Here is a 25,479-nt window from a genome sequence, read left to right on the forward strand (position 1 = left end):
GTATAGGTTTAGAGGATTATGTTCATTCCACAGATACATTTTGGATCCTACTTCTGTCCTCCATTTGATACAAAAATTCCCATGTTATTATTTCTTCTCTGTAGAGATTTCAGTGGCCTTTTATGGCCAACTGAGGAAGGGCTCTGTTGCAGTGACTTTGTCTCATTGTGGGTATTTGGGTCATTTCCTGAAATAATGCTCTGATAAGTATTTCCAAATTGCTAATTTCAAATTCAGAACATTTCTTAGAATAGAGTCTCTGAAATGAAACACCATGGTTGGGGCAGGCTCGGGGGTTGTGGTGATCAGAACAGCTCACGTTTTTGATCCCCCAAACCACATTGCTTAGCAGAGCAGTTGTGAGAAAGGACTTTTCTCCCACCAGCGACACACTAAGTCGTAGACACTCCAAAGTACACATGCCTTCTGGTTTGCTAGGTTTAAAAAGTTAGCACTTTAGCCTCAGTTTCTTTACTAGCTATTGAAGTGGGACCTTCTCCCTTGTTTCATTTACTCTCTCGAATCATCTGTTAATGTACTTTGCCCGTTTGTATGAGAATGTCTCCTGACATACAGAGGCTCATAAGGAACTACAGAAACATACACACACTTGTGTGCGCACACACACAGGTACACACTTGTCCATACACACGTACATCTGCCTTCAATATCTTTGCAATTGTGTCATACATTTGACAAGAGAAGAATTAAACATGGGGGAATGGGATAGGCTGGTGATGGGTAGTAAGGAGGGCACGTATTGCATGGTGCACTGGGTGTTATATGCAACTAATGAATCATCGAACTTTACATCAAAAACCAGGGATGTACTGTATGGTGACTAACATAATATAATAAAAAACATTTTTAAAAAAGAGAAGAATTAAACGCCTGGAAAGCTAAAGTTTGGGAGCGCTGCTTACTAGAATAAATAGTGATGTGAGCCATGAGAGCCATGGCAATGATGCCCTTAGGCTAGGGAGCCGGCTAAGTACCCAAGAAGCCCCCACAGCTAAGCCAGAGTGCGATGGAGCTATAGAGAGAAAAGTAGGAGGGAAGGAAATTTTACCCAGAGGTTCTAGACAAATTGCTGACAGGGATTCAGGTCTTGCCAAAAGGAAGCATTCAGACACAGTTACTAAGAATTCAGAGGCAAATTGGTGACCTTCCAGACAGAAGAGAAGGGAAAGAAAGCTGGAAAGACAGAACCACTCTGATGAAAGAGATATTTTAAAAATGAACGAGGAGACTGTCCACAGGAAACGTGAGGACTTTTTTTCTCTGCTGGAACAGCTGCATGAGAGCTCACTCTGCAGCTTTCCCAGAGGCGAGCCAAGTCCCGTTCCTGAGGTGTTCACAGCCACCGCTCCATCCCAGAGAACACACCTCCAGTGGTCTACCACTGCAGTCACTGGTCTTAATGTTCCTTACTAGTGCTAGCTACCACTGATGGAATGTTCTCTGTGCACATTAACCCACTATTGTTATCCCTAAGGTACTAAACATCTTGGAGGACTGGGGCAGTCTCTTCAAGCTCACCCAGTAAGAAATGGCAGCAAATGTGGAAAAACCATACTACACCACATCACTTCCCTAATGATGGAAGTTCTAGCAGAGGCCCATGGCCAAGGAACGAGTCAGATAACTGGCTCTCAGGGGCACCAACTGAAGTCTCATTAAACTCTGTGCCCTAATCAGCATCAGCCTACTTCGCCCAAGTCCTGACCAGGCAACAGCCTAGCCTTTGATTAACATATTCAACTCAGATGTCCGTCTGTTCTAAAGGTGGGGCCATCTACAAGAAGCCCACCAGTTAACTTCTTGGCAAAGTTGCTGCCCTAAGCCTAGCAGAGCTGAAACTCTGGCATGCAGAACCCCTGAGCAGCTTTGTTCAAGATCCTTTGGGCTCACTGTGTGGAAATCTGATCCCTGTCACAGGGGGCGGCGGGGGGAGCTAGAAGATCTATACTTCAGACATTATCCATAGCAGATTCTCAACATAGACCATCTATTGAGGAGGGGTTAAAAGCATATGTTAGGGCAGGGGTGCCTGGGTGGCTCAGTCCGTTAAGCATTCGACTCTTGATTTCAGCTCAGGTCACAATCTCAGGGTCGTGAGATCAAGCCCTGCATCGGGCTCCATGCCCAGCATGGATTCTTAAGATTTGCTGTCTCCCTCTCCCTCTGCCCCTTCTGCCTCTATCTCCTCTAAAAAAAAAAAAAAAAGAAAAGGAAAGTATATGTTAGGGCTGCTGTATTCATCTCCACTTGGGACCAGCCGTATCATTTTTCTATTTCTCACGCCTGCTTACAGGAGAGGCCATTTTCACTCTATCTGTTGAGTTGTAATTCAGTATTGAAAAACATATTCTAAATGAAGGATCTTATATGCCACGTAACATGTGCCAAATGGCTTGTTTCTAGTTACAATAACAACACAATGAAGAAAACTCCATGAAGAAAATTTTGAAAAATAGAAAATTCCAAAGGAAAGTTTGTTATATTAGCCATATAGTATCTTAAGTTGCCAAAAAATAACAAAACTAACGGTTGGTTTGGGTTTTGTTTGTTATTTGCATGGAAGTCTAAATAAGTATTGATTTAGAGTCAGAAACACCAAGTACAGTCCCCTTTGGAGGCTTTAGATAGAAGTTTCTTTACGATAAAACTTATTTGTCTGGAGGACCAACTACTTTTATAAAACCCTTAAGAGCTGACTGAAAATAGAACAATCTAGTCAAACAGACAGATTTCAATATCAGCTGCAACATTTTCTAGTTTTGTCGCCTTTGGAATGTTCCCGAACCTCTGAGTGTCTGTTTCCTCATTTTTAAAAGTAGAGGCAATAATAACCAATCCTTAGGTCCAGGGGAGGTTAAGCAGCTAAGATGTGTCTAGAGCCTGAGCATAGTTGGCACTTGACAGGAGTTGGCTAGTAGATACTGTCATAGTAAAAAGGCAGAAGGGAAAAAGGGATAAGAAGTCACACAGGCAGGGGCGCCTGGGTGGCTCAGTCGATTAAGTGTCTGCCTTTGGCTCAGGTCATGATCTCAGGGTCCTGGGATCGAGCCCCACGTTGGGCGCCCTGCGCAGCGGGGAGACTGCTTCTCCCTCTGCCCCTCCCCTGGCTCGTGCTCTCCCCCACTCTCTCTCTAATAAATAAATACAGTCTTCAAAAAAAAAAAAAGTCATATAGGCAAACCTATGTCTGGACAGAATGTCACCCAAGAAAAAAGATGTAGGGAGAAGGATAAGCTGGTTGATTTTGAAAGGAAATGCACCTTGCATTGTGTTCAGTACTACAGATATAAGGAGTGAGCCTCCTATGTGCCAGGTGAACCTGCCAAAGTCCACATGGTGGCGTTTCTAAGGAGAACAAAAGATCATTGCTTTCTGTGACACCAAAGAGTACTGGCATGGACCAGCATTGGGGTCAAGGACAAGATAAGAAGTCAGGAGTCCTGAATGCTAATTCTGGCTCAGATTCTGCATCTGTAAACGCAAGGAATGTAAGTCCTGTTTCTGAACAAATATAATATGCCAGTGAATTAAAACACCTTCCTGCACATTATCATCAGCTCCTTACCAACCTGACAGGGAAGTCTTCCTTGCGTTAAGTAAGGAACAGATCCTGAGGGGCAAAGTGATTTTTGTACCTGGTCACACGGCTGGAAATGGAAGAGCTGGGTTTCGAGCTCAGGTCTGTCCTGCACTGTTTCCAGCACCCGTTCTGATACTCTGCTACGTCCCCTGCACTTTGTACGTCTGCCTTCAGACTACCGCGGGGGTTTAAGAAGGGAGACGGGAGAAGCGGTATGCGACAAGACCCCACCTCAGTCTTCTCGCAGTCAAGGTCCGACTGCCAGGCTTACCAGACACAGCAAGTCCTCTCTGGAAAGCTTCATACATTGTCTTGGCATCCGAGTAGTAGTAACATAGTGGATCGTTGCTCTTCTGGAAAGCGGCCTTCCGCGCCCCGCCCTAAGACACAAGACCAAGTTGAGGCCAAGCCAGACTCTCTCCCACACTTTCCAAACCTTTCTGGATTGAATTGAAGAGACCATAAATACTGAACATTGAGGTCACAGGAATGACCTCTTTATTATTCGATCAGTTTTTAAATCCCCCAAATTGTAGTATTTCTACATTATAGAAACCCAGTGACTGTCACAGTTATGTTTTTGGCAATCTCCCCCAACCCCTATAGGCAGACACACATACACATGCGGAGAGAGGAGAGGTAATAGTATAGTTTTATGCTGTAAGAGATCATACCCAGTTTAAACATCTCCCAAATGCACGCTGTGTACAGCAGAACCACAGATGCAAAGTGAGTTAAGACAGAGTTCCTGTCCAGCAGCATCTCATGAATGAGAGTCTTCGGAGTGGAGGGGAGGTGAGAAGGGCAAACATACAGCTATAATGTCGTGATGTACATGCCGCAATAAAAATGTACATTCTGGGAGCTGAGTCATGTACCTATTCTGTGTTAAGTAGAAAGGCTGCAAAGAAATAATACTTCATAGAAACTTAGAAGATAAGTAAGCATTTGCCAGAAAGTTATAGTTTGGTAGAGGGGAGGGAAAGAAGAACAATTCAGAGTGAAGGACTAGCCTGAATAAAGACACAGAAGCCAAGAGACACGTTGCAGAGTCTGGTGGCTGGACCCTGATGTCCCGTAGAGAGCAGGGTATTAGAGGAAGGGGCAGTAGCTGCGAATGTGCTGAGACATATCAGCTGGAAGCACAGGATCAGGGCCTGACGAGGATCCTGGGGCAGCAAGACGAGACACAAGCAAGGTCTAACCCTCATGCGAGGTAGTCTAGAGAGGACCAGGCATCGGTGAAATAACACATTCAAAAATGTAAGTTACTACGGAGATGAGGGCTAAAAAAGGACAGGGTAACATAACATAACAAGGGATCTACCTTAGTCTAGCGCATCAGGGGAGATTTCCAGGAGATGTCACATTAGGTCAAGGGGTCAACAATAACGTTTCCTGTCTAGTAAAGGAAGAGAGCGTCTGTTTGTTTACATAGATGGGCTGACGACGAAGGAAGAAGGAAAAATGATTCAGACTCAATTTTAGGCAACGGGATGAGATAGAGTGGAGGGGGAAATAAGAGTGTGTGTGTGTGTGTGTGTGTGTGTGTGTGTGTGTGTGTGTGTGTGTGAAGATACACCATAGAGAGACTTGTTGAGTTTGAGTGCCGCTGAGATGGTCTGCGACTGCGGAGAGATCAGAACTAGAGAGTCAGATTTCGGTGTCATAACCTTTAGGTACGATTTCAAGTCCTGAGAGAGGCGGGATTTTCTCAGCTGGGAGGATCTCACAGGGATCGGCAGACTACAGTCTGGGGCCAGATCTGCCTTGCCATCTGCTACACAGCGCGCTCATTCATTTATATATTGTCTGCTGCTTTCACATTATAACAGCAGAGCTGGGTAGTTGCAACAGGGTCCACATGGCCTGCAAAGCCCGAACAATGCACTGTCTGGCCTTTACAGTGCATGTTTGCCAACCCCTGCTTTAGCAGGATTGAGATGGTGAGGGGAGGAAAGAAGCTAAGTGATAAAGACTGTCTTGGAATTAGTAAGAAATCTCATTGAAGGATGCCATGAAAGACAAAAAGGAGTTTTAAGAAAGAATTCTCAAGTCAATTGAGAGGAAGGCTGAAGCAGAAATCATTGAATTTCAAAGGTAGGTGCTGAGTGACCCAGAGGAGTTTGGGGAGATGGTAGTAGCAATGGTCCTATCTCAGTGGGTTGAAGTTCAGGAAAGGAAATGAACAGACTACTTTTAAAGAACTCCAGTGGAAAAGGGGAAGATTGAAAGGAGGTGGTCTGAAGCAGCAGGATCAGCAGCAGAGGAAGACGCCAGCGAAGAACAGGCAATTGTCCCCAGATGAGAGTGTTGGTGGTGCGGAGAGGACGTAACTTGGAGTAAGATTCCCGGGTAGAGGAAAGAAGTTCCTGAAAAGATCGGAAGGAGTTAGCCTTATAAAGGAACAGAAATGCTTTCTTCTCTGCAAAGGATTGAACATGAAAAATGAGGAGAACATTCTGGGAGCTTTCCCTTTGCTCAGAGATGTAGGAAGCTGTACGATTTGCTGAAAGTTGGGGAATTGAGGGGGAAATCCCACTTCAACTTCTGTCAGTTTTAAGAATGGATATTAACTCAAAGCCAGAATTGAACTCAAGGAAATAACTTCTTTATCATTCTCAGATACTGGGTATCTCAGTGAAAGCATTCTCCTACCCCCAAAGCACCGGCTCTATCATCTAGATCATAGGTCAGCAAAATCTTTCTGTAAAGGGCTAGACGGTAAAACCTTTGGGCTCTGTGGAACACATATGAACTGCTTTTCTTTCTTTTTTTTTTTTTTTTAACATATCTGTTTAAAAATGTAAAAACCATTCTTAGCTTGCTAGTTGCTCATAAAAAGGTGGATTTTGCCCACGAGCTATAGTTTACCAACCCTGATCTAGATTATTGGTTTCATAAACCCCAGCCGTGGTTTCATTTTTATTACAAAGCAAAGTAGGCCAGTAATCGAAGTTTAGTTTTGTAGAGTTTTCTGGTGATTGCTAATCTAAAAAGCTCACTTTCTCGCCCTATAACCCATCCTCTTCCGGCGTTATCCCAAGGTCTTGAATTACAGTTTGTGCTTGATCAAACTAAAAAGAGGATTGGTAAGTTACCTCAATTCCCACCGACTGGTTGTTCAAATCCACTAAAGGCAAGACTGGCTGAGGTCTATTGATCAGCCACAGGAAGATGGCAACTCCAAAGGTCAGGATGCAGACCAGTGCCGGGGTTGGAAGTGGGGAAAACAAGAAGTTAAAGATAAAAAGCATCTTTGTGAATAGCAGCAGGAAGTTCAGACCTTAAAAAAAAAAAAAAAAAAGAGGAAAGAAAAAGTTAGAGGAAACGGCTGAAATTTTTATTCGATAGTTGTTTACAAAAGGACCCCCCCCCCCAACATACACACACATACACAGACTTCTAACCCTCCAAAAAACCAGGATTGGACCTAACAGCAGAATTTCTATTTCTGTTTACTTTAGTAATGTTGAAAATAATAGAATGCATTCCCCACTCCTGTGACTTGACTGTCCTCCCACAAGGCAGAAAGGATCAAAGGAAACAAGTTAATCATTTCCTCGACAATTTTATGAAATGACTGCCCTTTTCTTTTTGGCCCGTGGGGCCTAGAAAAAGCCATTCTGGATCCAGCCTAAGCTGGTAGTCAGAGGAGGGAACTCTAGAGGACCCCCCCACACACACCCACCCAGGCGGACTGAGCGTCCGGAAGGACTGTTCCACCTGGAATTCTCTAATATAAAGCAGAAAAGGGAACATCCGTAGAGGTGACTCAACAGAGTTAAAAATCAAGCATTCTGCATGAAGGACATTTCCTGCTGACCAGATATGCCTTGCTCATTGCTTTCTTTTTTGAAGCATTGGGAGAGTCTCAGAGAGCAACAGCATGTCAGCTTGCTATGTCCAAGGTCGTCTCCTCCAGGGAGCCTAGAGAAACCATTTTTACTGGAGGCAACATTAGCCAGCTTCGCGGAAAAGGTGCTGGAGAATGGACCTGACACTGGTAGCAAGTGCGTGTTAAAAGATTTAGACCAGGAAGAGGTCTCATGGAACTGAAACCACAAAGGTTTTCCCCAACCCAGCTTTTCTTATAGTTTCCAGCATAGTTCAGCTTCAAACTGCTCTCATAGCAGGAACTAGTGTTTGGGCAAGTCCTAGGAACTTACTCCAGCTGAGGCCATCTCTTCCAACTTTTGCCCCAAGTAGCTTTCAGACTGGGCTGTTTGCACAGATCATGGAATTTAATTCAACCATTGTCATGAAGTAGCATTTTAGAGATGAGAAAAATTGAAGCTCCCAGGGGTAAATCGACTTGTCCAAGTTCACTCACCATTTCCCACTGTTGCTTCCCCCATTGAAATCTACAAAACCACAACTCCTCTTTTCTGAGTATAGGTATAGAGTTCAAGGAGACCGAACCTGTTTGGAACCTTAGAGGCAACAGCAAAGGAAATTCAGAATTTGTATTCTTCAAAGTTTACCGTGGTACCTTACAGAACAGTATCTCAGAGAGAAGGCCAAACTTTCCCACTTAAAATCAAGAGAGCAAAGCATGTCCGATAAAAAGTTTGATCAGATCAAGACCATAGTTGCCCTGAGAACTTTGGGGCAACTGCCATTAGCCAGCATCTGGAACTTTCTCCATGAAGACAAACACTTCCCTCCACCCTAACAAAGTCTACAGAGCCTGGAAATTGTGTGTGGGAACAGGAACGTTCACAAGAATCCTTCAGTCGGTCACCTTAGCATTCTTCTGCTCCCTGACAGCCTCTTACCTGAACTCGGAGCAGTCCCTTTCCATTTTATGGAGGAAACCTGGACTTCCAGAGACTGGGATGACTGCCCCCCACTCCCTGGTACCTTCCACATTGTGTTTAGGGGAAGAAAAAGAAGACACAACAAAAACAAAAGTGCAGCCCCATAGGTGCTAGGTTGCCTAACAACAGGTGCTATTGTGACCAACTGTCAGGATTCTGAGAGCTGGGAATTTTGGAATCCAGCCTTACCTGGGTTTGTGTGGTGAAGTGGCACTTCCAAAAGACAGAATGTATTCAAGAGCCAGCCACGTAAAACTTTGTTGTTTGCCAGGTGGGGAACAGGGCAGCCCCAGGGAAAATTGTGAAATTGAGAGTGGGTAGCAGCGCTCAAGGGAGGAGAAACGTGCTCTGTGCACACCACCAGCCCTTCCCCCCAGATCTGGGATTCTCTCCTCTGTCTAATCACACCTTCCAATGAAGAGATTCTTATCTTTACTCCCCTTCTCGACTATGGGAACAAACCGTCACGTTCAGGACTTTTGCTTTCTTCTTGCAGATAGCAGATTTACATTTTAATAAGAGATTTTGCAAACAATGTCTTCAAAAGAGGGTCCAAAGGTGAAACTGATGTTTGAGGTGGTGATATGGGATGCGGGGAGGAGGGAGGTTGAAGAGCCCGGCAGTAGCACAAAGGAAGGGGAGGAGAGAGAGAACCCACGACCAGTCTAAAGGCAGCACCTGCTGTCAAACCCAGTTGATTGTTACCACTCTGTAATGAGAGCCCATGACCACCGGATAATCAGATTTTTTCTCTCTAGAAAACCTGGAACACTGGATTTTTGTGAAACCTCAATTTTAACTATTGGCTCAAATAGTAAGTCTGCTAGGAGACAAACAAAAAGACATCTGGCTTTATCCGGACCAGGGTCTGTCATTTCTTGAGCCCTCCTTTTAGACATACTGCAGTCATACTGCCCACAAATGTGATGAGACGGACTACTTTGTTACAAACAAGGAAGATATTTGCAAACGTCAGGTTGGCAGTTTCAAGAGAATGAAAGACCTTGCTTATACTGGCAAGGGATTTTATTTGCAGAAGACACTGAAGGATGTGTCTATATGTCAACTAAAAGACCTTCCTCTGTTTGCGATGGCAAATCAAGTAGCCAATGCAAATAGGATACGGACAGAGTGTCAGACGGTTCCTCTCTGCTTCCCCACATGTTTTTAATTGAGGTAAAATTCACAGAAGATAGAATTAACCATGTTAAAATGCACAATTCAGCAGCATTTAGTAACTTCATGATGCTGCACAACCATCACCTCTAGTTGGGTCCGAAATAGTTTCATCCCCACCAGGAAACCAAGTGCACGTTAAGCACAAAGTCCCTTCTCCCGGCAGCCCCCTGGCAACCACTTAGTTTCTATTTGAATAATTTCTTACAAATTCTTAATATTTCATATACATGGAATCGTGTAATATGTGACTTTCTGTGTCTGACTTTTCTCACTAAGCGTAATATTTCCAGGGTTTATCCATGACATAGCACAGCTTGGGGCTTCGTTTCTTATGGCTGAGTAAATATTCCACTCTATGGAAAGACATTTTACGGATTCATTTATGAGCTGGTTGTTTCTGCATTTTGGCTATGGTGACCAGGGCTATGAACATTTGTGTGCAGATTTTTTTTTTTAAGATTTTATTTATTTATTTGACAGAGATAGAGACAGCCAGTGAGAGAGGGAACACAAGCAGGGGGAGTGGGAGAGGGAGAAGCAGGCTCATAGCAGAGGAGCCTGATGTGGGACTTGATCCCATAACGCCAGGATCACGCCCTGAGCTGAAGGCAGATGCTTAACCGCTGTGCCACCCAGGCGCCCCTTGTGTGCAGATTTTGTTTTGAATACCTGTTCTCAGTTCTTTCAGTTGTTTGCCAGGTGGGGAACAGGGCGGCCCCAGGGAAAATTGTGAAATTGAGAGTGGGTAGCGGCGCTCAAGGGAGGAGCAACCCGCTCTGTGCACGCCACCCAGTTCTGGGTAATACGTAACCCGCTGGGTCACATGGTAATTTTACATTTAACCATTTGAAGAACTACCAAACTGTTTTCCACAGCGGCTGTACCATTTTACATTCCAAACGACACCGAGGGTTCCGATCTCTTTACATCCCCACCAGCACTGGCTATTTTCTGGGGGTTTTGGATAATGGCCATCCTGACAGATGTGAAATGGTACCTCATTATGGTTTTGATTTGTATTTCCCTCATGACACCGAGCATCTTTTCACGTGCTTGCCGATCATCTGTATTTCTTCTGTGAAGAAAGGTCTATTATAATCCTTTGCTCATGTTTAAATTGGGCGGGTTGTCTTTTTGTGGTTGAGTTGTAAGTGTTCTTTATATATTCTGGATACTAGACCCTTATCAGATACATAATCTGGAAATATTTTCTCCCATGCTACAGTTGTCTTTTGACTATCTTGATAGCCTTTTGAACACATACACATGTATTTGACCTTACGGTGCTAGTGCCAGAGAGAATTTGCAACCATACATCATGTCACCCTCTCACTGTCCATTTGGGAGAAGCTGAGGGCCCAAGAGATGGAAAAACCTTTATGCTCCACACACTGGGATTGGGAAGCTCTGGTTAGCATTCTAACCTTTAGAATCTATTAACACTCCTGGTTGTGCTCAAGTTAATGAGAAGAAAAGCCACCATCTCTTTTGTCATGTGTCCTGTGTCACTCTGATTACAGTTCTAGTTTGGCCATTTCAAGGAGCCTCCTGCAAGCAGTTGATGTGGTAGCCTTTCTGCCTCCCTCTACGTCAGTATTTGGGCAAGAATGGGGTAGGGGAAAGTGTAGTGGTGGTAAAGCTTTGTTACACCGTACACAGGAGCTCCGGTTCCGGGTCATCTACAGATGGTTGAGTAAGCCACCCTGCACATTAGGATGGCCCCAGGTGGAAAGCTTCCTCTGCGCTTTAATATGGTGATATGGCACACCACAGCCCCACACACCAGGATGTCCCCAGTGCTTCCCCTGGATTCACACCAGGCCCTCCCCTCCTCTTTGGTATGCGGTCACTCATCTCCTAGCTCCTAACACATTTAATTCCCAAGCTAGATGAAGGATACCTTTTGCCTGAACCACGGCTTGCCAGCTCCCGGGACGAGCCTCGGTGTCTGGCTTTGGATCACCTCATTTCCAGCTCTGAGTTTTGCTCTTCTGAGGATCGGGGCCATCATTTCTTCATGAAGTCTCCTTCGCTTTGAATGAAGTCCTTAAATGGACCCTTCTACTATTCTAGTCTTTGGTCAACTGTGTTTATTGCTTTGAAGCTTTCAGGCTATCCCTTTATCCTACAAATAATGCTTGTTTTGTAGTCCTTTTCCTTTGAAATATTTTAGTTTTCCTACCTGTATTCAGCTCTCGAACCATAAATCAATTCCCTTAGAGCCTCTGTGTTTGCTCTTTCCTTTGCCTGAAACACGATTCTCCGGAACTGAAATGGTTGTGTATTACAGGTTGGGCCTCAACTCAAATGTCACTTCCTCAGAGACTCTCTCTGATCACCCTATTTAATATTGCCCTTTCCACTCCAGTCACTGTCACAGAGCCTTGTTTTCTCTTCTGCATGGCACTGTTCACTATCTGAAATCGACCTGCTCCTTTATCATCCATTGCCCCTACTGAATTGATGTTCTACCTGGAACAGGGATTTTGTTTTGTTCACCTGGGTCTCCAATGCCTACACCATGCCTCGCATATAGTTAACTTTCAATCAGCAGTTGTTGAAAAAAAAAAAAAAGACCAGTATTTTTGTTGAGAATTATCTGTTTTAAATACCCTGTTAACCCATTTTTCCCTTAGTAAAACGCCCCACTCCCAAGCTCCCAAATCTTAGATCATCAAAAGTCACTCTTGCCAATCTTGAGGTGGGTACTCCCAAATCAATATTTAGCACAGTACTGGGTTAGGGATGGAAGAGGGGGAAAAGGATGTATTTCTAACACGTATCAAGGACTACTTAGGATGAGTATACTCCTCTGAGCTTGAAAGAAAATACAGGATGAATCTTATCAAATGAAGTCATCTACAGTAGTGAGCAGGAAATCCAGCCTAGAAATAAATAATTGTGGTTACACTAGGTTTCTGGAATTCAAAGAAAAATAAGGCAAATTATCTTTGCTTTTAGGCCTGAAGAACTCATTATTTTCTGTGCAAACATGAGATATAAATTTCAATTATGAGCTTTTGGGGGGAAAAATCTACCTTCTAGAAAGTGGTATACTAATTTGGATTTAATTGGTTTCTCTGTTCCCTTGCATGTACGGACTCATTCTGTGGTGATAGAGTGCTCAGTAAAAGAGAGACCAGAGTCCCCAGGTTCTTAAACCCAGTTGGTTAACGCATTCTTCTGTACTGAATGACTTACTTTCTCCTAGAGACTAGGTCCCAAGGCTTCACAACTCATAATGACTCCAAAGGGGCCTGTGTGTGATTTCGAGTCTGTACGTGAAAGTGTTGCCTTCTTGGTTGGGTTTTAAGTCACGAACCCAGCCCCCCTAAATTCCTGCCACCCTCAACTTAGGAAGCTTCCTTCTCTGTTCTTAACCACATAATCAATATTTCTAGACAAATTCCAAAGTAATGGCAAAAGGTCAAAAGAACATTACAAACTGACAGCTTTATGAAAATACCCTTTTCCTTAACATGCAATGAACAGGAACCAGATCCGCGTTCTATTGTAGGACCCTTCACCCAATTTCCTCAGACCCTGGGACTAAGGGCTTTTCTCCTTTTCTTATACCAGTTTACTCTTCTGCATGAAAGTAGTTTTATTCTATTTAGAAATAAAAGAACATAATTTAAAATGATGATCCATTTCACAAAACTTAAACAGAGAAAACCCTGATATGGAAAAGCACTGACTCCTAAAGAGGGAGAGTCTTAACTCCTCGAGCTATTTAAAATGATTCACAGATCAAAAGGGCCAGCATTCAGTTATATCCAAGATAAAGTGTGTTGTTATATTTCCCAGTTTTAAAAAAACAGCTGAGAGGAGAATCCTAAAAACCCTCTAAGGAAAGAAGAGGCAATTAGAAGCCAAGAAATAATTCAGTAGGGCGGCCAGTTACCAAATCAGTAGCTTTGGTACCAAGTCAATAGCTTTCTTTGATTTCATGCAAATAACTAATTCAAAAATAATGGAGAAAATATCATTCACAATAGCATATTAATAAATGCATAAAGCCTTGGTTTAAAAAGTTTAGATCTGAGGGACATAATAACTTTTGAAAATTGCAAATACATACTCAAAATAGTCAAGGGGACCCCATATTCCTAAATGTATCTATACATTTAATGCAACTCTAATAAAGACCAAAGGAAATTATTTGGGAATTAAAAAGTTAATTCTAAAGTTTACCCAGAAAAATAAAGCTTGTTAAAAAGAGTCAGAAAATTTTTGAAAAATAACAGGAATTGGGGGTGGGGAAACAGAATTAAACATTACCAAATTTCCTTCTCTAGAGCTAGAGAAGTTTTCTTCTGGTTGTGAATAGACAAAACTATGTAACAAAATAATCCTGAAACTCCCAGTGGATATATTATCATATTCTAAATTGCGTTTCAAATAAAGATAGATTTTTTTCCCCACTTAAATAAAAGTATCGAGACAACTGGCTAGCCGTTCAGAGAAAAGACATAAAACGGATTACTGTCTTATTCCTACAACAAAATTAAGTTCGAGATGGATCAAAGACTTAAATATAAAACAATGACAACCCTAAGAGTATTTGGGGATAAAAAGCATGAGAGGTTTTTTTTGTTTTTGTTTTTGTTTTAATAATCCTGGCATGAGGAAGGCTCGAGACAGACACAAAACCTAGGAGCGATAAATGGAAGCATTGGCAAGTCTGAGCCATAAAATTTTTAAAAATATTTGCCCCGCAGGAAAGATACCACAGACAAAGATAAACTAGGACAAGTATCAAATACTTTGCCTGTCTAAAGCGCTCATTTCCTCAATAAGGAATACTTCGAAGTCAGTGAAAAACAAAACACAACACAATAAAACAAAAAGCAAAGGTCATGACCAGACGTCCACAGCAAAACAGATTATTTATGGTTGGAGAAAGACACTCATCTTTGCTTAAAGTTTTAAAAATTGCAAATTTAAAGGAAATGTCTTTCCCCACCCATAAGATTAGCAATGATGAAACAGTGTAAAATACACTCTCAATGGGGGAAACGTAAATTTGGTGCAGCCTCCTTAGAGATGCGCCCGTTGCCTTCTACCAAAATTTAAAATGTGTGCCCTGGGGCACCCGGGTGGCACAACGGTTAAGCATCTGCCTTCGGCTCAGGGCGTGATCCCGGCGTTCTGGGATCGAGCCCCACATCAGGCTCCTACGCTATGAGCCTGCTTCTTCCTCTCCCACTCCCCTGCTGTGTTCCCTCTCTCGCTGGCTGTCTTTCTTTCTGTCAAATAAAAAATAATAAATAAATAAATAAATAAATAAATAAATAAATAAATAAGATGTGTGCCCTTTACCTAATGACCCTGGGAGTAACTTATCCTGTAGAAAAACATCAGTTCACTAAAATACATCACAAATGGCTGTGCGAGGTACTGGTTCGGGATGTGGGCTCTGAGTCAGATTACTAGGGCTCATACCCTGCGTGATCATCTTCTTTGTGACCTGGGTTAGACAACCTCTATGTGGTTTCTAGTCTGTAAAATAACAATGATAATATCTTCCTCAGGGATAAAGGAGCTAATGTACCTATAAAGTATTTAGAACAGTATCTGGTGCGTAGGCTCAGGCGTTCATTATCATGCCCATCATCATTACATCTATAGGATTGTTTATAACATCAGAGACCAGGAGAGCCTCCCCTGGTAGACTAGCCATATAAATTATAGCATGTCTACACAGTGGTACTCTTGGAAGGCATTAAAAAAAGAATAAAGCAGATCTGTGTGTACTGATGTGGAAAGAGCTCTATGATAAATTGCCAAGTAGAAAGAAAAAAAAAAACACTTGGACAAACGCGTATGTTTTTGTGTTTCTGAAAGTATATTCCTCATAGGAAAAGACAGATGGAAGAGAAGTCATTAATGGATTTTCCAGAAAGTCTCTGAGTATTCAATCATTCAGCCAAAGACATTTAAGGGGTTGACTGTATATTGGCATCATTCCAGGTATTGGAGATCTAGCAGTGAAAACCCTCCCCTTGTGGGTTTGTATTTTATTGGCAAGTTTGATAACAAGTCTGAAAAACAGCAAGATTATATAGTACATGGAATTACAAAAATAGAATCGCGAAAGAGGATTGTGGACAGCAGGGGGATAAGTTTTTAAGTAGGTCTCATTTAGAAGATAACTTGAGAGTATGTACTGTTTAATCTGAAATATGCATGCTTTAAAAAAAAAATGAACATAAAACCAACAACTCCAAATCACCCCACCTCTGACCGAGGCAGCTGACTTAGAAAGTTCCACCACCTTACTTGGCGGCATTTCATGTGAATGCGCCGAAGTACACAGTCTCAGCTCCGTTTCTGCAAGGGCAGCCTTCCCACCACCAAAGCCACATTCAACACATGTGGCCTTTTCAAGCGCTCACATTGTGTGCAATCCTCTCAGTCAGCCCCAGAGCAAGCTGGTTTGGACAGCAGCTCTGGCGGTAGAAACGTTTTTCATTCATTTCTTTAGCAGATAAAGAGCTAGAGCGAAGGTAAAGGTTGAGTCACCAGGGCAAACGGGGCCCCCACAGGGCATCTTTCGACACTTACTACAAGGAGCTATTAAGGAAGGGTGGCATAAAATCCCGACCTAGGGGTCCGCAGTTGACTTTCCAACCAGTCACTGGCACTCAGGTGCTCAGGCCACTGCCTGCATTAGCCTTCCCCAGCAAGCAATGCCAGGTCACTGGGCACAGGCAGCTTTGTCCATTTGGGGCCTGGCATCAAGGCTGCTCTGAGGTGCACACACCCGGGGATGTCCCAGGCAGGTGAGAAAGGCCTCCTTAGCTCCACGGGGTCATGCAGGACAGAGCAGAGAGTTGGCATTACCAAAGGGGATCCCTATTAAAACCCAGAGGGTGACTGAGCAGTCATTTCCACACCATGGAAAGATCCCATGAATGTTTAAATAATTAAAACAGGAAAGGGAGATCGAGGTCACACATCTTGTTCTTCTCAACTGCTAGGCCATACCCAACAACTCCAATTTGTAAGGCAACTGGCAGGAAGAGTGGGGATGGTTAGGCCTGAAACAGGATTCCTGGCCCACAAGCAAGCACACCATAAATCATGAGGTCTCCGGCACATATCCATCGGTAAGATCTGTGCTGCTGAATCACACAGAGAAAGCTCCAGGAACCAGAGCTCGAGAGGGTTGTACAAACCAGAGCAGGATCAGTTCTACGCTCGGGTTTGGGAAGCTTCCTGTGACTCAGTGGACACCTTGGCCATGAAGCCTCTCAAGCAGAGGCTGACTTAGCCTTCAGATTCTACTGCACCCAGCATGGTGCCTGAGGTACAGTGGGAATCCACTAGGTGCCAATGAGTCCCTTTCCCTGTTCGCTCACTAGTGGCACAAGTTCAGAGAAGGGAACTAGGGAGAGGCATCTGGTGCAGGAAACAAGTAACAGATTTCAGTCTCACAGTGACGTGGGGTGCTCCTATACACGGAGGGGGCAGAGGTGGCCGACCCCTCCTCAGAAATGCCACAGCCAGGGGCTTCATGCCCTGGCATGGGCAACACTAAGCAGCTCAAGGGTCACTGATTCTGCAAGCATTTGAATGTACTATGTACCAGGCGGTGTGTTCAGCATGGGGAAGGCGCACTTAGACTTCATAGTCTACTAAGAGCTAAAACCAATTCCCCAGGCAGTAAACAAAAGCAGCATGGCATATACCTCAGACTTGGGGGCATCTGGTGGACTGGAGAAGTGTGTGTGGCAAGAGATAAATTTAAAGTATAGAGAGTAAATATATTTATAAATTTACATATTTTAATAAGGCAAACAAAGTTCTTAGACTAACTGTGTGCCCAGCCCTCTGCCATGTGCAGAGGGACAAGCACTTAGAAGATATACCTCTTGGCCTCTGGGGACTTATGGGTCTATGGAACACTGAAAACACAGAAAAATTCAGTGTGTGGAGCGAGCTAATAAATCTGAAGAAGGGAGAACCTAGTGTAGATTGGTGTAGATGAAGGTGGCTTTATGGAACACCCATCTCAAGGATGGGTGGGTTTTGATCCCCTGGTTTTACGGCCAACAGTCTTATTTCCAAGGTCAATCAAGGCGGATGACCCCACCAATTAAGCCAATGGCTAATGAGTCCCCAACTCTGATTCTAACCAGGGTTGCTGTCACCAAACCATCTTTCTCAACTGTTGCCTGCATCTCTCCATCCAATTTTTTTTTTTAATGGAGAGACAAGTTACCACATTAGGTTGGATAAACTTAAGTGGAAGGCGGAGAGAAGGGGAACACCCAGATGTGGGGGGAGAGGTCGAATATGACACTACATTGGACAAGCATCATATTTGGGAAAGGGAAAGAGTGAAGGGGTGTTTCTGATGGAGGTAGAGAATCCATCTCTGGTTGAAAAGGTATGGGGGAGAAAAAGCCTCCAGGAAGGCTGAAGGAGACAGCATCTGGGGCCTGGTGGAGACGTTATATGATGGAAGTCATTTCAGTTCACAAACACCAGGGAGCCTTGGGGTGCCAGACCTTGCGCAGCTGAGCTGAGTGGTATCTAACAAAAAAGCCCTCATTAAATCAAATACCAAAAGCCTCTTAACTCAGTCCATGAAGATAGCATAGGACAGTTGAGCCAACCATAGCCTGGTGGCAGGCTGTGACAAATCCCACTGGATCTCAGATCGACACAGTCAACCTTGATCTACCACAGAGCTTCCAGCAAACCACAGCCCAGCAGCCCTCCCCGGAGGAAAACCTGGTCTCAGGAAGCACCGCCAAAGGCTTCCCAACCTTGTTGCTGACCAGGCGGATCATAAGACAAGTGGGGTCAGGAGAATCAGTACCAGAAGTCCAATGGACTTGATAAGAGAGCCTGTAAAAAGATAGTCTGGACAAAGTGCTAGGCCCCCGTCTCACCCATGCAGGATAAAAGCAGTGATGAAAAATGTTGTGAAAGAGGCCGTCCTGCCCGGGGTTCCTGCAGAGTCAGCCCTCCTGCTACCTGGTCGCTGGTGGTCAGGAGTCACCAGAGTCAAAGTGCAGACAGTAAGCTTTATTGCCAACAGTCTCATTTCCAGCAGCCAACTTTCAAGGCCATTGCCTGTTTGGGTGACAGAGCAGTGCTCTACCACTCGTGTGGCCCCGGGGATAGTCACATAATGTCACTGAGCACCCGTTTCCCTCAACCGCACACAAGAAGGGACAGGTAACAGTCCCTACGTAAAAGGGATGCTGTACATGGTCCCCTCGAGGGCACTGCTGGGTACACGGGAAGTCCTCAGGAAGACTGGCTCCTTTTCCCACTTCCACTTCCCCCAGTGTCCGACCCCTTGTCAAGTATCAGATGTTCTATCCTAAGGCTTCCAGAAAGAGAAGAGATGATCATGACCTTTTCTATAACTGCCCTCCAACTTACAAGCAAAGGTCTTAACAATTCTCATTTCTATTGAAACAGGTGATTTCTTATTGGAGAGGGCATTGAGCACCTCTGAATTCTGACCCAGCTATCTCCTCCGACCCTAGCCCACCTCTGTATCCTATCCCGCAGGGACTCAGAACCTCATACCTCATAAGGCAGACTGACCCACGGAGACCCAGAGATCTGCCACCAGCTCCCCCGAAGAGGGAGGATACCATGACCTGGCCACAGCAGTACAGGGCTGCTTGACCTTCCAAACTCCAAAACTCATGTATTTATTCAAACAACGTGAATTAAGAGCTTAGGGCAGGTCAGGCCCTACGTTTGCAGGGGAAGAGCAAGTGAGAGAGTCGTTTTTTGATGCAGATGGATGGTTGCATAGGGGAGAGCGAGCCCTGGATGCATTTACAGCAGAGTGTAACAAGAACAATGATGGCTGACTCAGGGCTGCTGGGGACAGGTCACCTTTGCAGGGTGCTGCCTTGCCTCCGAATCACCTCGGGCTGCACCCCAAACGAGGTCTGGTGCATCTGCTGGCCAACAATAGAAGACCGGCAGGAACAGAACCCTCATTCCAGGTTTCTAAACAACTGCCACACTCCTGGTTGGGGAAGCCACGGGCCTAGAGCTGGGAGGACTTTTCCCCCCAGGTGCAATGCAGATAACATCAAGCATTTAAAGTGAACAATTTGGTGGCATTTAGTACATTCACAGTGTTGTGCAAGCAGCACTTCTATCTAGTCCCAAACACTTCTATCACCCCTGAAGGAAACCCTATGCCCATCAAGCAGTCACTCCACATTCCTCTCCCAACCCCAATCTGCTTGCTTTCTCTATGGACTTGAAGTGGGAAGATTTTCAAAAGAGGGGTTTCTCCCAGTTTCTAGTTCTTTAGTCAAGGCACTAAACTAGACTCATCCAGAATTTTTTTTTTTTAAGGTTTATTTATTTGTGAGAGAGAGAGAGCACACGCGCACAAGCAGGGGGAGGGGCAGACTCCCCACTGTGTGCGGAGCCTGACACGGGTGCTCCCTCCCACAACCCTGAGATCATGACCAGAGCTGAAACCAAGAGTGGGGCCCTCAACCTACTGAGCCACCCAGGCACCCCGAGACTCATCCGTAATCGAGGCACATTTGCCTCTGGCATACAGGAGCCAGATCTCGAATTCTGGTTTCAACCTTTTCAGAGTATGTCCAGTTTTTTTATGTGTAAGCCTCAGTTTCCCCATCTGTGAAACAACCAACCTATGTCACAGGACCGTTTTGAAGATTAAAAGATAAGCCCCCGCCCAAAAAAAAAACCTAGCACTGCCCCACAGAAAATGGTCAATGAATGGAAGCTGTCATATTTGCAGCTCTAGAAAAATATCCACCTGAAAAGTATTAATATATATATGAACTCGATATCTGCCCCGGTTACCACATAGGAAAATCTTTTTACAAATGCGATTTTCTAGGAAATCTGAAGAAAGGCTAATGCTGCACAGGAGTGGTTGGCATGGTTTTCAGTAGCACACGGACGACAACGTCAACCTCTGTTTGACCTTGGAAAGTTACTTCGCTTCCCTCAGCCGTAGCATGGTGAAACCACCCACATCAGAAGCTTGTCTTAATGAAACGTTAAGAGCAGCTCTCACGAGCTGGTGCTTACCCTGGCTTCATCTTCCTTCTCTCCATGCATTCTCTGACCCCGAGCCTCCCCAGAGAATCTGTCAGTCCTCCTGTATGTTTATCATTTAAACATTCGATGATACACTGATGTTACAGCAGGTGTTTTGCCCTCAAAGAGTTAAAATATAGCCTGGGAGAGAAAACTACTCTAGGTCAGGACCTAGCCAAATACGTGGTTGAAATATCCTGTTTGGACTGGATAATCTGTGTGTGTGTGTGTGTGTGTGTGTGTGTGTGTGTGTGTTAAGTTAGAATGTGTTTACCTGGGGGTACACCTAGATTTTATTTTGCTAGAATCCCCACCACTTGCACCTTATTACAGATTATCTATTTAACTCTATTATCTGCCTGTTCTATAAATATCTGTGGCTTTTGTTTTTTTCTTCTCTTGACTGTGCCAAGCACACAAGTGATGCCTACAAGGATGTTTACCGTGCCTCTTCCAAGACTATTCTGTGTTCATCTCAAATACTTATCAACTGGAGGGGATCCCGACAGTTACTCCCATGCTGGAATATAAAGGGAAGGGTCAAGTGAAACCAATTAGTCCATTAAAAAAAATTTTTTTTTTTTTTTTTACTAAATCAGTCTTTTTAAAAATTAAATATTATTATTTTTTAAGACCCTGCTGCTGATGGAAAATACCGATCACCTACAGGCTGGACCTACAGATTCAAGCACCAAGCAGATTAATACCCGCACGAGGTAACAAGCGCCAGCCATGGAGTCCCTGCCTACCGCTCCCTCCTTGCCGATCCTTGAAGTTCATCAGACATTCAACTGGCGACCCTACCCCTGAAACAGAGCCTAGTTCATTCAGAAACCATCTATCCGCCACTCACCCAGTACCTGAGACCAAAGAGTCAACGTTCACAGTGAAAACTGAAGAGGTCTCAGGTGCAGTCCGCCTCCCCCAAGAGAGGCAGGAGAAGGAAAGAAAATCCCCCGCACCCCCCACGCCCCCATTCCTCCTTCCCTTCGTGCCTCCTAATAAGGAGGGTTTAAAGGTGTCCCTTAGAGACCCGTGAGTGACAGAGAGAGGGAGAGAGAGAGGGAGAGAGAGAGGGAGAGGGAGCGCTGACACGTGCCGGACCCGGCAGGCTCTAGATGGGCCGAAGCCGGGGGTGTGGGTGCCCCTCGGCCCCCCGCCCCGTGCTCACCAGCCCCCTTGCTCAATCGCCCGCCCCCAGGACGCTCCCCTTACCCTGTGAGGGGGGTGCATCTCTCGGGGCTTCCTGCGAGAGGGGCTTCCTGGCTCCGGCTCCTTCCTGGCCCGGAACGCCTGGCCCTCTTCCCTCGCCCCCGGCCCCCCGCTCGGGCTCCTCCAGGGCCAGCCTGGCCTCAGAGCATCCCCGCAGGCAGACGGCCGGCTCGAGCGTCCCCGCGGTGGCCTGCCGGAGCCGCCCGCCTCAGGCCATGGCCCGGCTTGTAACGTGCTCGGGGACCTCACTTCCTGGTTTTTCTTTCACAACTGAAAGTGGAAGCCGCTCTGGCCAGGAGGGGAGAAGCCGCCCAAGCCGCCCTGGCTCCTTTTCAAAGCCTTAACCCTAGCCCCTGGGGCTGCCTCCGCAGCCAGCCGGCATCCCACCGTTCACCTTTGGCTCCTGGGTCTCACTGCCTTGCAACCAAGACGGGACAGACTCAAGTGACTGGAGGAGCCCGGGGCAGACCCCCCCCCCTGCCCCGCACCAGGGAGGGGACACGGCTCCCCTCCTCACCTCCCTCCTGATGGTGGGGCCCCAGCCCCGCCCAGCCCCGGGTCACCCTCCTCCAACCCACCTGTGCCCCCCCCCCACCTGCCTCAGTCCCCAGGCACTTCCAGGAGAGCCAACAAAACAAGCAAGTCGGGAAAGGCAGGGACACAGACCGAGAGCCTGTGTTCTTTTCCTTGGAAACATCAGCCCATCCTTTTCGTACCTCAAAATATACACCACAAATCTAGTCTGCTGCCTCCCTCACCTCCCCAAATTAAAACTGGGAACTTCTGAAAGGACTACAGCAGGCACATACACCATGCCCTGTCTCGCAGCTTCTGGAAAACCCACTGTACCCACGTGAGCCAGGAACAGGAAAAGGCAAACCACTTCTTCGTGTTATTATGAAAATTGTTCTGAATGTGTAGACCCCCCGAAGGGTCCTGGAGATTGGTCTACAGGATATCAGGACCTTCAGTAGTCCCAACGAACTCGCCTGAGGCTGGGGCCTCAGAAGGGCATGGGAGCTTCCATGCCTGCATTTGGAGGCAGAAATTCTGAGTTCTCCTGCTCCTTCCGGCCCACCCCCTCACAGACACCCCAGAATTAAGCAACACTTTCTCCAGCCTCAGACCTTTCAAGAAGCCTTACGTTAAGTTCAGCATGAACCTGGCCTTTTACCAGAGCTAGGTTAGGATTTATTCTCTCTACAGAGAGGAGATCCTAAAAGCCTCCAAACCAAAGGAAAAAAAAAAAAAAAAGCCACGGTGAGCTCTGTTGCAATCTCAGAGAACAGGAGCTGATCCCTTGGCCTCACAGCAGCCCACTTTAGACATGGAAGAAAGACCAAGCATGAGAGGAGGAGGTTAGCCACCCTGCCAATCTATCTCCCGGGTCATCTCACAGCTGGAGGGACCCCTGGCTTTGCTTAGTTTGGGAAGCTCATTCCTTCAAGAAGCAGCTCCCTCCAGCAGAGAGCAGAATAGGTGTCAAGGCTGAGCTGTTCTAATACCCTGAGTGCTGGCTTCTTTTACCAGCTGGATGAAGAGCTAAGGGCCGGAGGAGCTTCCCCGGCACCCTCCCCCCGTTTTTTTGTTTTTTGTGTTTTTTTGTTTTTACTATTTTCCTCCTTGATTTGATGCTCAAATTCAGAAGTGCCTCCATCATTTAAAAATTCTGCGGAGTTGCCTTCCTACTCAATCCTAGGTGCACACAAGTGATGCTCCCAAGGTCTTAGGAAATAACAGAAGGCTTTGGCAACACACAGGGATTCTGGATGAGGCGGCAGCAGCCTAGAGTGACAGACTGACCGGGACTCTCATCCGACCCGCAGCACCACCTCCTAGGTAGGTCGCCCAGGCCGTGCTGTTTCACACCCCAGAGACACTTTATTCGTCTATGGAATGGGAACGACACCAGCTGCCTTATAGAAGGTAACATAGGTCACACACCTGGTCCAGACCCCAGCGCCCAAGACAAGGTCTGCCAAGGATTCTCTTCCCCTCGTCCCTTCCAAATGGGTTTCGCCACCATCAGCCCCTGGCAAATAGCCTTTATAACCATCCTGAGAAAGTTTTGAATGGAAGGTGGAGACACACAGCTCAGCTCTGTCTATAACCTTTAAGGCTTTTACCTCCGTTTCAGTTCCTTTTAGTGAAATTAACAACTTTCTCTCCCAAATCTACCCCGAGCCAGCATTCACACAGCCCCGATGTCTCCAATCCCTTTCCAACTGGTTTCTGCTTAGCTCCACACAAGTCAGTGGAGATGACTACTCAGCCAAGTGTAATCTCATGTTGGAAAAGAGCCGTTCGACCAAGAAGAAACATGCGTCTCACCTTCCCGGCCCCATCCTTAGCTGACCCGTAGATGTATAAACTACAGAGCAGGGAGCGTTCCTGCAGCTTACCTTGTAAGAACACGCTCACTTGCTGCGTCCAGGCAATGCCCCCCTCACGGCTGGCTGCACTGGCTCATTCAGACACCTCTGCTCCTTCCGCAGCTCCTGCGACAAGGCCACCTCTGAAGCCAACGCGTCCCGTCCCAAGAGTGACCCACAAGATTCCCTGGAACCTTTGAACCTGTTGCAATAGAGGTTCAAAGGTAGAAGTTACCTGTTCAAACACATGGAGTAACCTCCAACAGTGACAAGTGTAGAATTTGGCAAAAGGTTAAAACAGAGATCGTTATGCAAGGGCTGGGGAGAAGGAAGAAGAAGAAATAACAGCCCTCTGCTCCAAAACCTAACATTTAATAAGCAAAACCCTTGTAAAGCCCATTCCTCAGGGGAAAGGATGTAGACAGACAAGGCTTTGCATCTGCCTTTGGACAGAATCCCTGAGACTGTGATAGGGAGAGGAGGGTCTAGCTAACGAAGAGGGAAAACTTGCTCCTCAAGGTTGAGAGGAACATGGGAAGCCCCTTTGATTGGTTCAAGCTATAACTTTAAGAATCAGATAAGCAGAGGTCTGCCTTTCAAGATCAGGCTTCTTCTGGAAGGGGCCAGTGACGCTTCCAGAATGAGAACATTCCCAAGACAGTGAAATAAGGCAAATCATTCTAACATCTAGTCTGAGGGGCGAGCCTACCTGGGTGGTATTTAGAATGCGGAGTCACGGACGCAGCGCGCACCTCCCGTGGCTTAGCAAGGCCCTTGAAGAAGCACATTGCTATTACATCACTGTTCAACCTCTGCTGTTCTCTCTTTCCATTTTTTAAAAAGATTGTATTTATTTTAGAGAGAGAGAGAATGTGAGTGGGGGGAGGAGCAGAGGGAGGGGAAAAGAATCTCAGGCAGACTCCATGCTGAGTGCAGAGCCCAATGCCAGGCTCTGCCTCACGACCCTGAGCCCATGACCTGAGCCGAAACCAAGAGTCAGACGCTTAACTGACTGAGTCCCCCAGGCGCCCCTCTCTCTTTCCATGCTGAGGTCACTGGTCACCATTCTTGGTTCTCAAATCTTCCTTTTTTTTTAAAGATTTTATTTATTTATTTGACAGAGGGAGAGACAGCCAGCCAGAGAGGGAACACAAGCAGGGGGAGTGGGAGAGGAAGAAGCAGGCTCCCAGCAGAGGAGCCTGATATGGGGCTCGATCCCAGAAGGCAG

The 25,479-nt window shown here is 45.8% G+C and overlaps 1 protein-coding gene across 2 annotated transcripts in view; it reads right to left on the minus strand.

The window, feature by feature from the left end:
• ACSL5 (acyl-CoA synthetase long chain family member 5) overlaps positions 1-24,434 on the minus strand; it is a 43,079-nt gene extending 18,645 nt beyond the window's left edge. Inside the window, exons 1-3 of one of the 2 annotated variants that reach the window (XM_026494118.4) lie at positions 24,282-24,434; positions 6,703-6,887; positions 3,873-3,981 (exon numbers count right to left, since the gene is read on the minus strand). In XM_026494118.4, coding sequence (XP_026349903.1) covers positions 3,873-3,981; positions 6,703-6,858 — 265 coding nt within the window. In that variant the 5' untranslated portion in view covers positions 6,859-6,887; positions 24,282-24,434. Of the gene's footprint in view, positions 1-3,872; positions 3,982-6,702; positions 6,888-21,882; positions 22,079-24,281 lie in introns of those variants that run through there. The other variant, XM_026494119.4, reaches the window with a different exon arrangement.
• Between the last annotated feature and the right edge of the window lie 1,045 nt (positions 24,435-25,479).

This window comes from Ursus arctos, unplaced genomic scaffold (assembly GCF_023065955.2).
Source record: "Ursus arctos isolate Adak ecotype North America unplaced genomic scaffold, UrsArc2.0 scaffold_7, whole genome shotgun sequence".
Lineage (NCBI taxonomy): Eukaryota > Metazoa > Chordata > Mammalia > Carnivora > Ursidae > Ursus > Ursus arctos.